This window comes from Neofelis nebulosa, chromosome 5 (assembly GCF_028018385.1).
Source record: "Neofelis nebulosa isolate mNeoNeb1 chromosome 5, mNeoNeb1.pri, whole genome shotgun sequence".
NCBI classification, from domain to species: Eukaryota; Metazoa; Chordata; class Mammalia; order Carnivora; family Felidae; genus Neofelis; species Neofelis nebulosa.
In genome coordinates, this window is record NC_080786.1 from 30,582,306 (window position 1) to 30,596,003 (window position 13,698).

At 36.1% G+C, this 13,698-nt stretch overlaps 1 protein-coding gene across 8 annotated transcripts in view; it reads left to right on the forward strand.

Annotated features, from left to right (window-relative positions):
- Positions 1-13,698, forward strand: part of CEP63 (centrosomal protein 63) — a 71,930-nt gene that overhangs the window by 24,834 nt on the left and 33,398 nt on the right. For all 8 annotated transcript variants that reach the window (XR_009261790.1, XM_058729955.1, XM_058729956.1 and 5 more), the window contains one exon: positions 2,354-2,467. Coding sequence is in view for 7 of the 8 variants with exons in the window: in XM_058729955.1 (XP_058585938.1) it covers positions 2,354-2,467 (114 nt within the window). In the remaining variant the exon portion in view is untranslated. The remainder of the gene's footprint in view (positions 1-2,353; positions 2,468-13,698) is intronic.

Here is a 13,698-nt window from a genome sequence, read left to right on the forward strand (position 1 = left end):
TTGCATCTGTGCCCATATACTCTGCCTTCTTGCTGGTGGAACTGCCCATACTCTCCCCGATCCTTACCCAAGACATGGCTCCACCGATTCTTCTCTCTTCTGCATCCTCCCTTCTTTCATACTGGATATTTCCACCACCATCCAGATTTCTCCCCTCTTAAATCCTCTTTTGACCTCTCTTTCTCTGGATGCTGCCCCATTTTTTCCTTCATTTTTTAAAAATGTTTATTTGTTTTTGAGAGAGAGGGCAAGCAGGGTAGGGGCAGAGACAGAGGGAGACACAGAATCTGAAGCACTGAGCCCAACGTGGGGCTCAAACTTTTGAAATCATGCATGACCTGAGCTGAAGTCGGATGCTTAACTGGCTGAGCCACCCAGGCACCCATTTTCCTTTGTTTTATAACTAAACTACTTTAGGCATCTGTACTGGTGTCCAATTCCTCATTGTCCATTTTTCTTGCACCCACTCAATAAGGCTTTTGCCCCCTCAACTCTGCAGAAGCTATTTACTTGGAGGTCACCAATGACTTGTACCTGAAAATAGTTCCTTGATTTGACTTAGAGAACAGCCATACTTTCCTGGGCTTTCTCCTACCTTGTTAACCAGTCCTCTCAATCTCTTTTGATCCCCAGCCTTTTACCTTTGGAATACCCTAGGGTAGTGTCATTGGACCTCTTCTTTTTTCTATCCATGCTCCCTCCCTTGGTGATATCATCCAGTCTTGTAGTTTTTAGCACTGTATATATGTTGATAATTCCCACTTTTATATATCCAGCCTTGACCTGTCCTTTTTGCTACAGAATAATTTTTCTAACGGCCTGTTTCAGCTGTTTCACATCTCCACCTTGATATCTAAAGCTGTGTCACACTTCATACTGGTCTTCTCTTCCCCATCTACCAACACCATTCCTGTTTTAGTTAATGGCAACTCCATTCCTCAACTTTTCAAGCCTAAAACTTTGGAGTCACCCTTGGCTTCTCTTTTCTCCACACAGCAGCCAGAATGATTCTGTTGTAATTATGTCAAATCATGTCCTCTCCTCTACAAAAAACCTTCTAGTAGCTTCTCTCAAAAGCTGAAGTGATCCTGATCACCTACACAATCTTGCTCCTTGTTAACTGACCTTTCTCTACCTACTTTTCCTTTTACTCCATTCAAGCCATACCTCGTTGCTTGCCCTTAAACATACCAGGACATTTCTACCAGTTCAACCTTTGTACTTGCCTTTCCATCTTCCCAGAATAGTATGACTTCATCCCTATCTCCCTGGGAATTTAAATGTTACTCAGTCTGGCCATCCTTTTTTTAAAATTGCAACTCCCAACTCTGTGTGCTCCATTTTCTCTAAAATAGGTATTGTCATGTAATGTATTATACAGTGAATGTGTTGTCTAATGCCAATTGAATGGGGCTAGGATTTTGTTTGTTTTTGTTAACTGTTGTATCCCCAATCCCTAAAATAGCCCCTGGCATATATAGGAGAATGAATGAATGAATGAATGAATGATTATCAGAAAGCTGGTTAACTGTGATTACCCCCAAGTTAGCATGAGACTTCTAGAGGTGAGGGTCCTAGAGAACAGTGATAGAAATCCCTTTGATTTTCATAACTCATAATTTCATATTTTATATGATCATAAATCATATTTTCATAATCATATTTTCATAAATATTGGGCTCATCTTCTTTGTTGCTCATGCAACTTGTAGTGACCCATCATTAATTTTGACTGTTCCACTTTGGGTTACAAATACCTGTTAAAATTTAGTACAGATCTCCCATTGTTATTCAAGTTCTTGCAGTTGTTCTGTTGAGATGGTAAAAATCTGGATATCAAAGGGTATTCTGCTTTAGGAATCTATTTGGTTCCTGAATTTCAGATACTGAGAAGAATTGGGCTACGGAGGGACTTACCTGAAAATTTATTTGATCTGTTCAATTTCTGTGTTTGGATATCAAGAATTGGTAGCAGGATCTCCTCATGATCATATTTTGAAATTTTAGTTCTCTTCAGATCAGTTTTCTGAAGAACATCACAAAAAATGATAACAACCTTTAGGTGGCAGCAAATCTGTGAAAACCATCGTGGACCCAGTATTCAGCATCTGTGCTTCATACTCTTCACCATTAGGGTGTTAAATTTAGAGAGACAGATCTCCAGAGGCTCAGTATGTCAGGAATTTAGTGTTGCTCTCCAGTTCTATCAGCTAAGTGAGTAATGGAGCTCCTGCTGGGGAGTAAGGTGTGTGTATACCCAGGGACAAGGGGAAAAATTAAAGTAAGAATGAATCTGGGAAGCATGACAGTAAGGAGAAGCACTTAGAAGTTAAGTACCTTAATTGCCTCTTCAGGAATTTCGTCAGAAATCACTGGACTGGGAGAAGCAACGCCTGATTTATCAGCAACAAGTATCTTCTCTGGAAGCACAGAGGAAGGCTTTGGCAGAACAATCAGAGATAATTCAGGTAGGTTTAAGCCATTTTAAAAAAAGAGGCGGAGAAGTCTTGATGACATTGACACTAGCTGACCACAGTACACGGGTCCTCTCTCATATCTGCTCACGTCTTTGTGCCCCATGCTCCTTTGCCTGCTCCCTCCCTCCCTCCCTTGTGCTCTCTTGCCCTCTCACTCTGTGGCTGTCTGGTTCTCCTGCTCGCTACATGCTCACATTCACGTCATTCTCCTAATCTTGGTCTTCCCTTTTTCTCCCCCTCTGTCCTTCCCCTTCTCCCTCTCTCTACCTCTGTTCTTTCTCTGTTTTCTTTTCCATTTCTTTAGTGTTTGGCTGTTTCTGGCTCTTGCCTTGGCTCCACTTCTGTGTCTCGCTCTGTTTCTGATAGCTGGGGTACCTTGGCTGAGATGCCTCCGCCAGGGAGCCTCAGATCGGCTGCTGTTTGCATACAGATACTATGAGATTCATACTGCACTGATGTGCATACTAACTAAAAGTATCTTTGTGGTGACAGATACTTTTGAGAACTGTAGTAAAAACCTTTTTTTGAATGAACTGGTGGCTTAAGCAGAACTAAAAAATTGCTACCTAATTTGGGGATATTGCTTCTTAGAATACACTCACTTTGTATGCTTTTCCAATTAAAAACCAAGAACATAAAAGGAAATGAACATAGAGGGGAGTAAATATTTGTGACCATTCATTGTGTGCCAGACACAGTCTCAGTGCTTCTTCTAGAAGCAGTTATCTGGAATATATTGCTCTGTGTTATCTCTTTCATTTGATAATCTGTCAAGGTTGGTAGTTATCTCCATCTTACAGAATAAGGGAATTACTGGAGAAATTACAAGAGCTGAAGGAAAACCTTAAAAAAATATATTTAAAAAAAAGTCTGCATTATTTTCTGCTTTAAGTCTCAGTAATGTTTTGGCTTTTAATCATTCCCCTGAAATAACAGCTGGCTGATAAAGTACCATGAATGCTGTGCTGTGAGTAACTCTGGTCAGGTGGCACGAGGGGCCTCCAGCATCCTCAAGGAGGAAAATTATTTCCTACGCTGCAGCAAGCTATGCAGTCAGAGTGGGCCAATAAAATCCTGGATGTCTAGACCAGAGTTTTTTTTTTTTACCTGAATGCTAAAGCACTGTGCAAACATAAATAGTTATAAGATATTGTTAAATTCTTTTTTTTTTAATGTTTATTTATTTTTGAGGGAGACAGAGCTCCTCCAGGGGAGGAGCAGAGAGATAGGGAGACACAGAATCAGAAGAGGCTCCAGGCTCCGAGCTGGCAACACAGAGCCTGACACAGGGCTCGAACCCACAAACTGCGAGATCATGACCTGAGCTGAAGTTGGACATTTAACCGACTGAGCCACCCAGGTGCCCCTATTATATTCTAATTGTAACCTTCAGGTTGGAGAAAAAAAAAAAAAAAAAAAGGAATCACATCCTACTTTTTAGTTCTCAATTACTCATCTGTGGAGTGTGCTTACTATTGATTGCAAATCCTTTTTTCAAATTACTATTGTGATTACTCTGCATAATTAAACCTCATTGTTGGTAAAAGTGAGATTTTTATTTACCATAATTCAGCTAGGCTAGAAGAAGCAGCCTTTAAAAAGCCAGCACTTGTTTTCCCTACTAAGGCTGTTTGAATTGTTCTTCTGATACTCTGCCTGCTTAACTCAAAAAATGTTACTGATAATATATTTCTCTTTCTTCCTTAGCAAACTAAACAAAATTAAACCTTCATGTGATTCAGTATGTGGCAGTGCTGTGTGAGCGTCATTAAAAAAAAAGAAAAAAACTTTTAAATGAATTTCTGTATAGTTGTTACCCAACATTAGATGGTTACCATCATTTTGCCAGTCTTTTTTTTTTTAATTGTGGTAGAAAACACTTTAAAATTTACCATGTTAATGATTTTAAAGGGTATGGTATAGTAATGTTAACTATATGCATAGAGTTGTGTAACAGGTCTCTAAAACTTTTCTCACTTGCAAAACTAGGCTCTGTACCCATTGAACAACAGCTCATTTTGCTAGTCTTATTTCATCCTTCTCCACTTTTTTATCTTTGGCTGGAATATTGTAAAGCAAATTACAGAAATTGTCATATTTCCCCACAGATAAGGACTTTAAAAAATTATGATATACTAGTACTACATTAACAGAATAAATGATCTATTAACATAATTTAATGCTTACTCTATTCGGACTTCCCCAGTTGTCTGAAGTTACGTCTTTTTACAGTTGGATGTTTAAATTGGAATCCAGTCAAGGTTGACACATTACATTTTGGCGATATGTGAATCACCATTGAACAATAAAGGCAGAAAATCTGGGTGATTGGATAAATGGATATCACATCTACACTTCCCCAAGTTTTTAAAAACTCTTGATGTAGACTTTTTTCTTATCCATTTTTTAACATTTAAAAGTGGAGTTCATAGTAACTTCTCAATCTTTGAGTCATTTATTTGTTCAAGTTCTTTCTTCTGGTCAGCTATTAAAGTTACATAATACATGTTCATTTTAGAAAAATGAGAAAATGTGGATGACATGAGAAGTAAATAAAATAACCCATAATTCTGTCCTTTAGAGAGTTAGTTACCATGATTTACATGTTGGTATAAATTTCTTCCAACTTTTACTATGCTTATCTGCAGTTATATACTGCAGTCATGTACCTTTAGTAGGAAAACATTGTTATGTGTGTGTGGGAATATGTATCCTTGGTTTTTAGGTTCCACATAGAAGTGAAATCATACAGTTTTTGTCTTTCTGTCTGACTTATTTCACTTAGCATAATGGCCTCTAGGTCCATTCATGTTGTCACAGTGGCAAGATTTCATTTTTTTTTTTTATGACAGAGTAATATTCCATTATAATAGAATATGAATATATATGCACACACCCCACATCTTTTTTACCTGTTTATTTATTAATGGACACTTAGGTTGTTTCCATGTCTTGGCTGTTACAAGCAGTGCTGCAGTGAACATAAGGGTACATACATCTCTTTGAGTTGATATTTTTGTTTTCTTCAGCTAAAGACCCAGGAGTGGAATTACTGGATCATATGGCAATTCTATTTTTAATTTTTTGAGGAGCCCTCAGACTTTTTTCTGTAGTGGCTGTACCAATTTATATTCCCACCAGCATTGTATAATGTCTCCCTTTTCTCCACTCAGTAATACTTGTCTTTTTGATACTAGCCACTCTGACAGGTGTAATGTGATATTTCATTATGATTTTGATTTGCATTTCTCTGATGATGAGTGATGTGTAGCATCTTTTCATGTGCCTGTTGGCCATCTGTATGTCTTTGGAAAAATGACTATTCGTTTTTATTTTACTTTATTTTATTTTATTTTATTTTATTTTATTTTATTTTATTTTATTTTCCTCTGCCCATTTTAAAATCAGGTTTGGTTTTTTGATATTAAGTTGTGTAAGTTATTTATATATTTTGGATTTTAACTCCTTATCATATGTATGACTTGCAAGTATCTTCTCCCATTCAGCAGATTGCCTGTTTGTTTTGTTTATGGTTTCTTTTATTGTGGAAAATGTTTTTAGCTTGATGTAATGCCATTTGTATATTTTAGCTTTTGTTGCCCTTGCCACAGGAGACTGGTCCAAAAAAATATTGCTAATACTGATGTCAGAGCTTACTGCCTGTGTTTTCTTCGAGGAGTTTTATGGTTTCACTTTTTATGTACAAGTCTTTAATCTATTTTGAATTTTTGTATGAAGTGTAAGATAGTGGTCCAGTTTCATTCTTGTGCATGTAGCTGTCTAGTTTTCCCATCATTTATTGAAGAGACTGTTTTTCCCCTTTGTATGTTCTTGTCTCCTTTGTCATAGATTAATTGACCGTATAAGCATGGGTTTGCTTCTGGTTTCTATTCTGTTCCATTGATATATGTGTCTGTTTTCATACTGGTATCTTACTGCATTAGTTACTATAGCTTCGTAGTATAGTTTGAAATTAGGGGGCATGATACCTCCTGCTTTGTTCTTCTTTCTTTTTTTTTTTTTTTTCTTAAAAAAAAATTTTTTTTTTTAACGTTTATTTATTTTTGAGACAGGGAGAGACAGAGCATGAACAGGGGAGGGACAGAGAGAGGGAGACACAGAATCTGAAACGGGCTCCAGGCTCTGAGCTGTCAGCACAGAGCCCGACGCGGGGCTTGAACTCACAGACCGTGAGATCACGACCTGAGCCGAAGTCGGACGCTTAACTGACTGAGCCACCCAGGCACCCCTGTTCTTCTTTCTTAAGATTGCTTTGGCTACTTGGCATTTTTTGTAGTTCCATAGAAATATTACGATTCTTTGTTATAGTTCTGTGAAAAATGCCATTGATATTTTGATGGGGATTGCATTGAATTTATAGATTGCTTTGGGTAGTATAGACATTTTAATTCTTTTAATTTATGAGCATGGAATATATCTTTCTATTTATGTTGTTTTCAGTTTCTTTCATCAATGTCTTATGGTTTTCAGTGTACAGATCTTTCACCTTATTGATTAAATTTATTCCTAGGTGTGTTATTCTTTTTGATGGAATTGTAATTGCAATTATTTTTGCAGTGGCATTTTTCTGATAGCTCATTATTAGTGTGCACAAATACACTACTATGTTAGTATGTTAATTTTGTATCCTACAGCTTTACTGAATTCATTTATTAGTTCTAGCAGTTTTTTCTGTAGTCTTTAGGGCTTTCTTTATGTAGTGTCATGCTATCTGCAAATTGTGACAGTTTTACTTTTTCCTTTCCAATTTTGATGGCCTTTTATTTCTTTTTCTTGCCTAGTCACTGTGGCTAGGACTTCTAACACTATGTTGAATAAAAGTGGTGAGAGTGGGCATCCTTGTCTTACTCCTGATCTTAGAGGAAAAGCTTTCAGCTTTTTACTGTTGAGTAAGTAGGTTAGCTGTGGATTTGTCATTTATGCCCTTTATTATGTTGAGATATGTTTCCTGTATATCCACTTTATTAGGAGTTTTTATCATAATGGATATTGAATTATCAAATGCTTTTTCTGCAACTATTGAGATGATCCTGTGATTTTTATCTTTCATTTTGTGGTGTCTCACATTGATTTGTTTGTGGATATTGAACCATCCTTATGTTCCTGGAATAAATCCCATTTGATCATGATATATGATCCTTTTAATGTATTGTTGAATTCAGTTTGCTAATATTCTATTGAGGATTTTTGCATCTGTGTTCATCAGGGATGTTGACTTGTAAATTTCTCTTTTTTTGTGGTGTCTTTGGTTTTGATATTAGGGTAATTAATGCTGGCCTCATAAAATGAATTTGGAAGCATTCCTTACTCTTCAGTATTTTGGAATAATTTGAGAAGGGTAGATACTAACTCTTGTTTAAATGTTTTGTAGAATTCACCTATAAAGCCGTCTAGTTTTGGACTTTTGTATTTTGGGAGTTTTAAAATTACTGGTTCAATTTCATTACTTGTAGTTGGTCTATCCACATTTTCTATTTATGTGTGACTTAATCTTGGAAGGTTGTGTGTTTCTAGGAATTTATCCATTCTAGGTTTTCCAGTTTGTTGGCATGTAATTGTTTGTGGTATCCTTTTATGATCCTTTGTATTTTCTGTGGTGTCATTTGTAACTCTTTTATTTATTTTGTCCTTCTCTCTCTTTTGTTTTCATATTCTTATGAATATGGCTGGAGGTTTATCAGTTTTATTTATCTTTTCAAAGAACCAGTTTTTAGTTTCATTGCTCTTTTCTGTTTTATTTAAGTTTCTATTTCATTTATTTCCTCTGGCCTTTATTATTTCTTCCTTCTGCTAACTTTAGGCTTTGTTCTTCTTTTCCTAGTTCCTTTATGTGTAAAGTTAGATCGTTCATTTGAGATTTTTGTTTCTTGACTTAGGCCTCTATCTTTAAGAACTTCCCTCTTAAAGCTACTTTTGATACATTGTTTCCATTTTCATTTGTTTCAAGGTATTTTTTTCTTTCAATTTTGTTGTTGTTATTGTTGACCTATTAGTTGTTTATAGCGTGTTGTTTAGTCTCCAGGTGTTTGTGTTTTTTCCAATTTTCTTCTTGCAGTCAATTTCTATTTTCATATTATTGGGGTTAGAAAAGATGCTTCATATGATTTCAATCTTACTGAATTTATTGTGGTTTGTTTTGTGGTTTAACATGTGGTCTGTCCTGGAGAATGTTCCATGTACACTCGAGAAGAGTGTATTTTGCAGTTTTTGGATGACATGTTTCGTTTATGTCTGTTAAATCCATCTGGTCTAATGTGTCCTTTAAAGCCAGTGTTTACTTACTGGCTTTCTGTCTGGCTAGTCTATTCATTCAGGTAAGGTGTTAAAGTCATCTACTATTTATTCTATTACTGTCAGTTCTCTCTTTATGTCATTTAATCTTTTCCTTATTATGTAGGTGCACTAAGCATTTTATAATACAATATTTTATTTAACTTTCACGCTTAAGATTTTCCTTTTTAAATATGACAAATCAACAAATGTATAGTAATAATGATTGCAAAGGAGTCCAGTCTACTATTAAATGTACCATAATTTACGTAACCAATCCCTAATTATAGAACATGTAGTTTTTTTACTTTTTCACTCTTGTAAATAGTGCTTGGTTGAATGTCTTTATATAAACATCTAGGAGAATATGTCCATTTATATTCTTAAGAAATGGCCCTAGAAGTGAAATTGCTGCATCCGTGTAGTTGTCTTAAAGATTTTAATATATATTGGCAAAGCACTCTCAAAAGTTTTGTTGATACAGACTTTCACCAGCAGTGTTTGAGATTGTCCATTTCCTCACGCTTTACCAATGTTGGGCACTATTATTTCTTTTAATTTCCCCTACTTCTAGACTTGTCTTTGCCAATCTTATAGGTGAAAAAATACAATATCTGATTATTTGTTTTTAATTTGCATTTCTTTAATTATGAATTAGGTTGAGCATTTTTTCATGTACTTGTAGGCATTTCCAGTTTTTGTAAATGTTTTATGTCCTCTGCCCATTTTTCTTTTAGTATATTTATATTTTACTATTTTGAAATAGCTCTTCATACATTACCTATATTATTAGCCCTTAGCCATTTTGTTGCAATTGTGGATATTTTCCTATTTGACCTTAATTTTTGCCTAATAGTTTTTTTTGGAAATACAATTGTTTCATAAACAATTATTTAGAATTGCTTAGTTCTATTAATTTTTTCTTTAGGGTTTCTGTCTTTGATGTCATACTATAAAGCCTTATCTAAGCCAAGATTTCTTCTGCTTTATAATTTTTTTTATATATTTGATCTGAAAATTATTTTGTGACATGGTATTTGATACGCTAATCTTTTTTTTTCTAAATGGTTATCCACATAATTTATTGACTGTTAGATTTTGAGAACTTGACAGAATGAATCTAAAATTGATGTGGAAAAATAAATGAATGGTACTAGGCAACATTTTTTAAAAAGAGGGTGATGTTCTATCAAATATTAAAAAATACAGTTGCTAAACAACATGACATTAGATACAGTGATAGAATGATGGTTACATTTGCATAGGAAAGGATCCATTTAGTCACTGAAACATAAGGTCATTTCTGTGTGGAAGGCAAGCAATCACCGGCTGCTTTCTCTCTTGCCCATATACAAGTGTTGAAAGGAGATATTAAGGGAAATCTTAGAGAACATTAATAACATTAAAAAAATTAAAATATTAAACCAGCACAGAGTATAAAATATTTAGCCCATAAATGGTATGTGAGAAAAATAGAGGCTGCATTAAATATATATGTTTTCCTTTTGAAATATTTAGATGAGCTGTATGATATTGTACGAGTCAGTTCTAAATCCACTTTTCAATTATGTATGTGAGTATAAATGTAATATTTTTTAAAGCATCATATTTCTCTCACAACTTACAAAGAAAAGATGATCCTAACTCAAATGTTAATCCGTTGTCTAGGGAGAATTATCCGAGTTAATTAAATTGGCTCAGACCTACTGTTTTAAAGTTTGTGGTGACATAGACACGACAGTGATAAGAAGGTATTACTGGGAGCGGTTCTCTTAATGGGCTCGTCAAGCTGCTCCTTGGTGAAAATGCTGCAAGGCTGTGGCTGCGCTGACACATTTGGAGTTGACACTGATGGGGAGGTTGGTGAAGATGGATCCTGCCGTGGCCATAGCTTCATACTGGGATCCTTTGGAAAATAAAAGGCCCTTGTTTCACATGACACTGTTCTCAGGAATCTTGGCGGTCTGGGAGAGTCACACCCTTGAAGCACCAGGATTACAGACCCCAACCCAGTGAAGGATTTGACTGCAACCCTGGTTCCTAGCCCCTTCCTTACTCTTACACTTCAGCTGCACACCATCGGCTTTTATTTCCATCTCCCTGACAGAAATGGTCTTTTTAATTGTTTCTTTACCTTGAACACCTCTGCTGTGAGCTCTGTTGTTGAAATAATCCCACTCATTCCAATAGAATAGTTAGGATGCCACATGTTAGATTAATAAAAGGAAGTTCTGGATTCTAGTTCAAAAACTTAATGGCAGTGGTTAGTGCAAAAAAAAAAAACAAAAAAAAAAACCAGTTCAGAAATATCGCCTTCAGATACCTCTAACACTAGATATTTGAGAGAAATAGTCATTACTTTAGAAGTGATTTATATGATTGCTTCTGACTGTTAGTATTGGAAGAGGTATTTTTGAGATATTCTAGTGTAGTTCTGTTCAGTGGAAATGAAATGAGAATTACATCTGTAACTTCAGATTTTCTTGGCAGTCACATTTAAAAAGTGAACAGAAAGAGGTGAAATTCATATATTTAAGTCGGCATACCAAAAAATATCATTGAAGCATTTACATTTTTTTTGTTGACTGAGTCTTTGAAATCCAGGATGTAGTTTACGGTTTGTGTACGTCTCCTTTCAGACTACAGTCCAGGTGCTCAGTGGCCACACATGACTGGTGACTGCCATATCGGACTGCACAGGCCAAGTGTGTTAACTCTAGTTAATGAAAATTGAGACTTTGTACTGGAATGATTAGGTTCTTCTTACTGTGCTTAAACACTGTACTTGTGTGCGACTGAAATAGTGAATCAACAAAAGAAGGTGGGTCCTTGATTCCTTACAACTAAGAAATTGGTGAGTTTTTAAGTATCAGATCTAGACTCACTGTTTAAAATATAACTTAGTTAAATTGTGACTCCAGCCTTGAGTTTAAGAACTCAGATTTGAACTAAATAGTATTAAATAGCTATTGCAGTGTTAAAAAGACAGTGTTAGTGTTTTGCAATTATGAATTCTTTCATCCTGAGAGGCCATTTGGGCAGAGGTTTTCTAGCTGTGTTCTGCCAAGGCCGGGGGCTGCCGTGCAGTTTAAGATGGGCTTGGGGAGGTTCGGCCATCTCAGCAAGTTGGGCCCCCTCACTTTCCTCCTCACCCTCATGGCCCAGTCTCTTCAATTATTTATTCTGCACAAGATTCTGTAGAAGAGTTTCCCTTGAGGAAAAAAAAAAAAAGTTTATATTGTATTTTAAAAGTTTGGAAACTGTTGCATGCTTGGCAGTTGTTTTTACAGACTAAAAATTCTTTGATATCCTTCTTTCACACTATTTTATGAATCTGGCAGAAAAAGGTTTTGGTTCTTTATGCTGGAATCTTGATCTATAATTTACACAAATACTATTTGTCTGTCTCTTTGCCTTTCTCCTTCCAGCCTTTCTCTGGCTTATGAGCATTATTGAGCATGTACTTGTGTGACCACAGTATAGGATTTTGGCCCTGTACAGTATACAATAAAATCTTTCATCTGTAGCATATTGATTTCTCAGAGACATTTCAGCTTAAATTAAAAAACATTTTTTTAATGTTTATTTTTGAGAGAGAGAGAAAGAGCGAGCATGAGCGGGGGAGGGGCAGAGAGAGAGGGAGACACAGAATCTGAAGCAGGCTCCAAGCTCCGAGCTGAGCTGTCAGCACAGAGCCCGACGTGGGGCTTGAACCCACAAACTGTGAGATCATGACCTGAGCTGAAGTCGGACACTTAACCACTGAGCTACCCAGGTGTCCCATCAGCTTAAATTTTTAAAATAAAATTGGATACCTTTACCTTTAAAAATACTTACAATTAGGGAAGTTTGACTTACACAGATGAATTATGTCCATCTTCGGTATGTAGAGGAAGTACCTATCTGGATGCAGGGTTAACACTTGTGAAAACTAGAAAGTTGGGAATTAAAAACCAGTATAGCTGGGATACATAGCCTAGGAATTACCTAAGTCTGCAGGAACTTTATACTGCAGGTCTGTGAGACAGTCTAACTAAAGTGGCATTATTTGTATGTACCTCAGTAGATAAATCACTAGAAGAAACTAATTTGAGTGCAGTATGTTTAGTGAAGTCTTTTAGCTCAGGGAATGTCTAAAAATTGGTGACAGAACCAGTCCTTTCTCTCCTCCAAGCACAGCACCTTTTTCCTCGAGGAACAAAATTCCCCAGTTCCCTCTAACCCAAATTTAAACATTTTGTGGTCAGTTTGAATCATCTGAATATGCATGTTTGTAATGTATCTGAAAATACAGAATAATTAACTACATGCAGCATGTTCTAGGGTGGGGAGAGAGGAGAATTTGACCTGGAAATTTAAGATGTTTAGTGATTAAAAAAATGTTTATGAGCTTCCATAAGAAATAAAATAATGCATTATAGTTTCTATTTCCTATGTTGTAAAGAGGAGAGAAATCCTGTTTTCGTATATGATGACTCATAGATGCAGTTAAACTTCTGTGCAGTGGGTAGAATAATGCAGCTGTCTTTGCAGTAAATGGGTAGCATCTCTTCTCCTGGGGAATCCCTTTACTTTCTCAATTTTTTATTACCCCTTTTTCTCAAGATATTTATTATATAATTGTTAGGACTTTATTTTTTTAATGATTCTTTAAAAAAATTTTTTTAATGTTTATTCATTTTTTGAGAAAGAGATGGAGACAGAGCACGAGGGGAGGAGGGGCAGAGATAGAGAGAGACACAGAATCTGAAGCAGCTCCATGCTGTGAGCTGTCAGCACAGAACCTGATGTGGGGCTCAAACCCATGGACTGAGAGATCGCGACCTGAGCCAAAGTCGGACGTTTAACCGACTGAGCGCCTCCCCTCTGCCGCAGGTGCCCCAAGACTTTATTTTTTTAAAAGCAGTTTTAGATTTACAACAACATTAAGA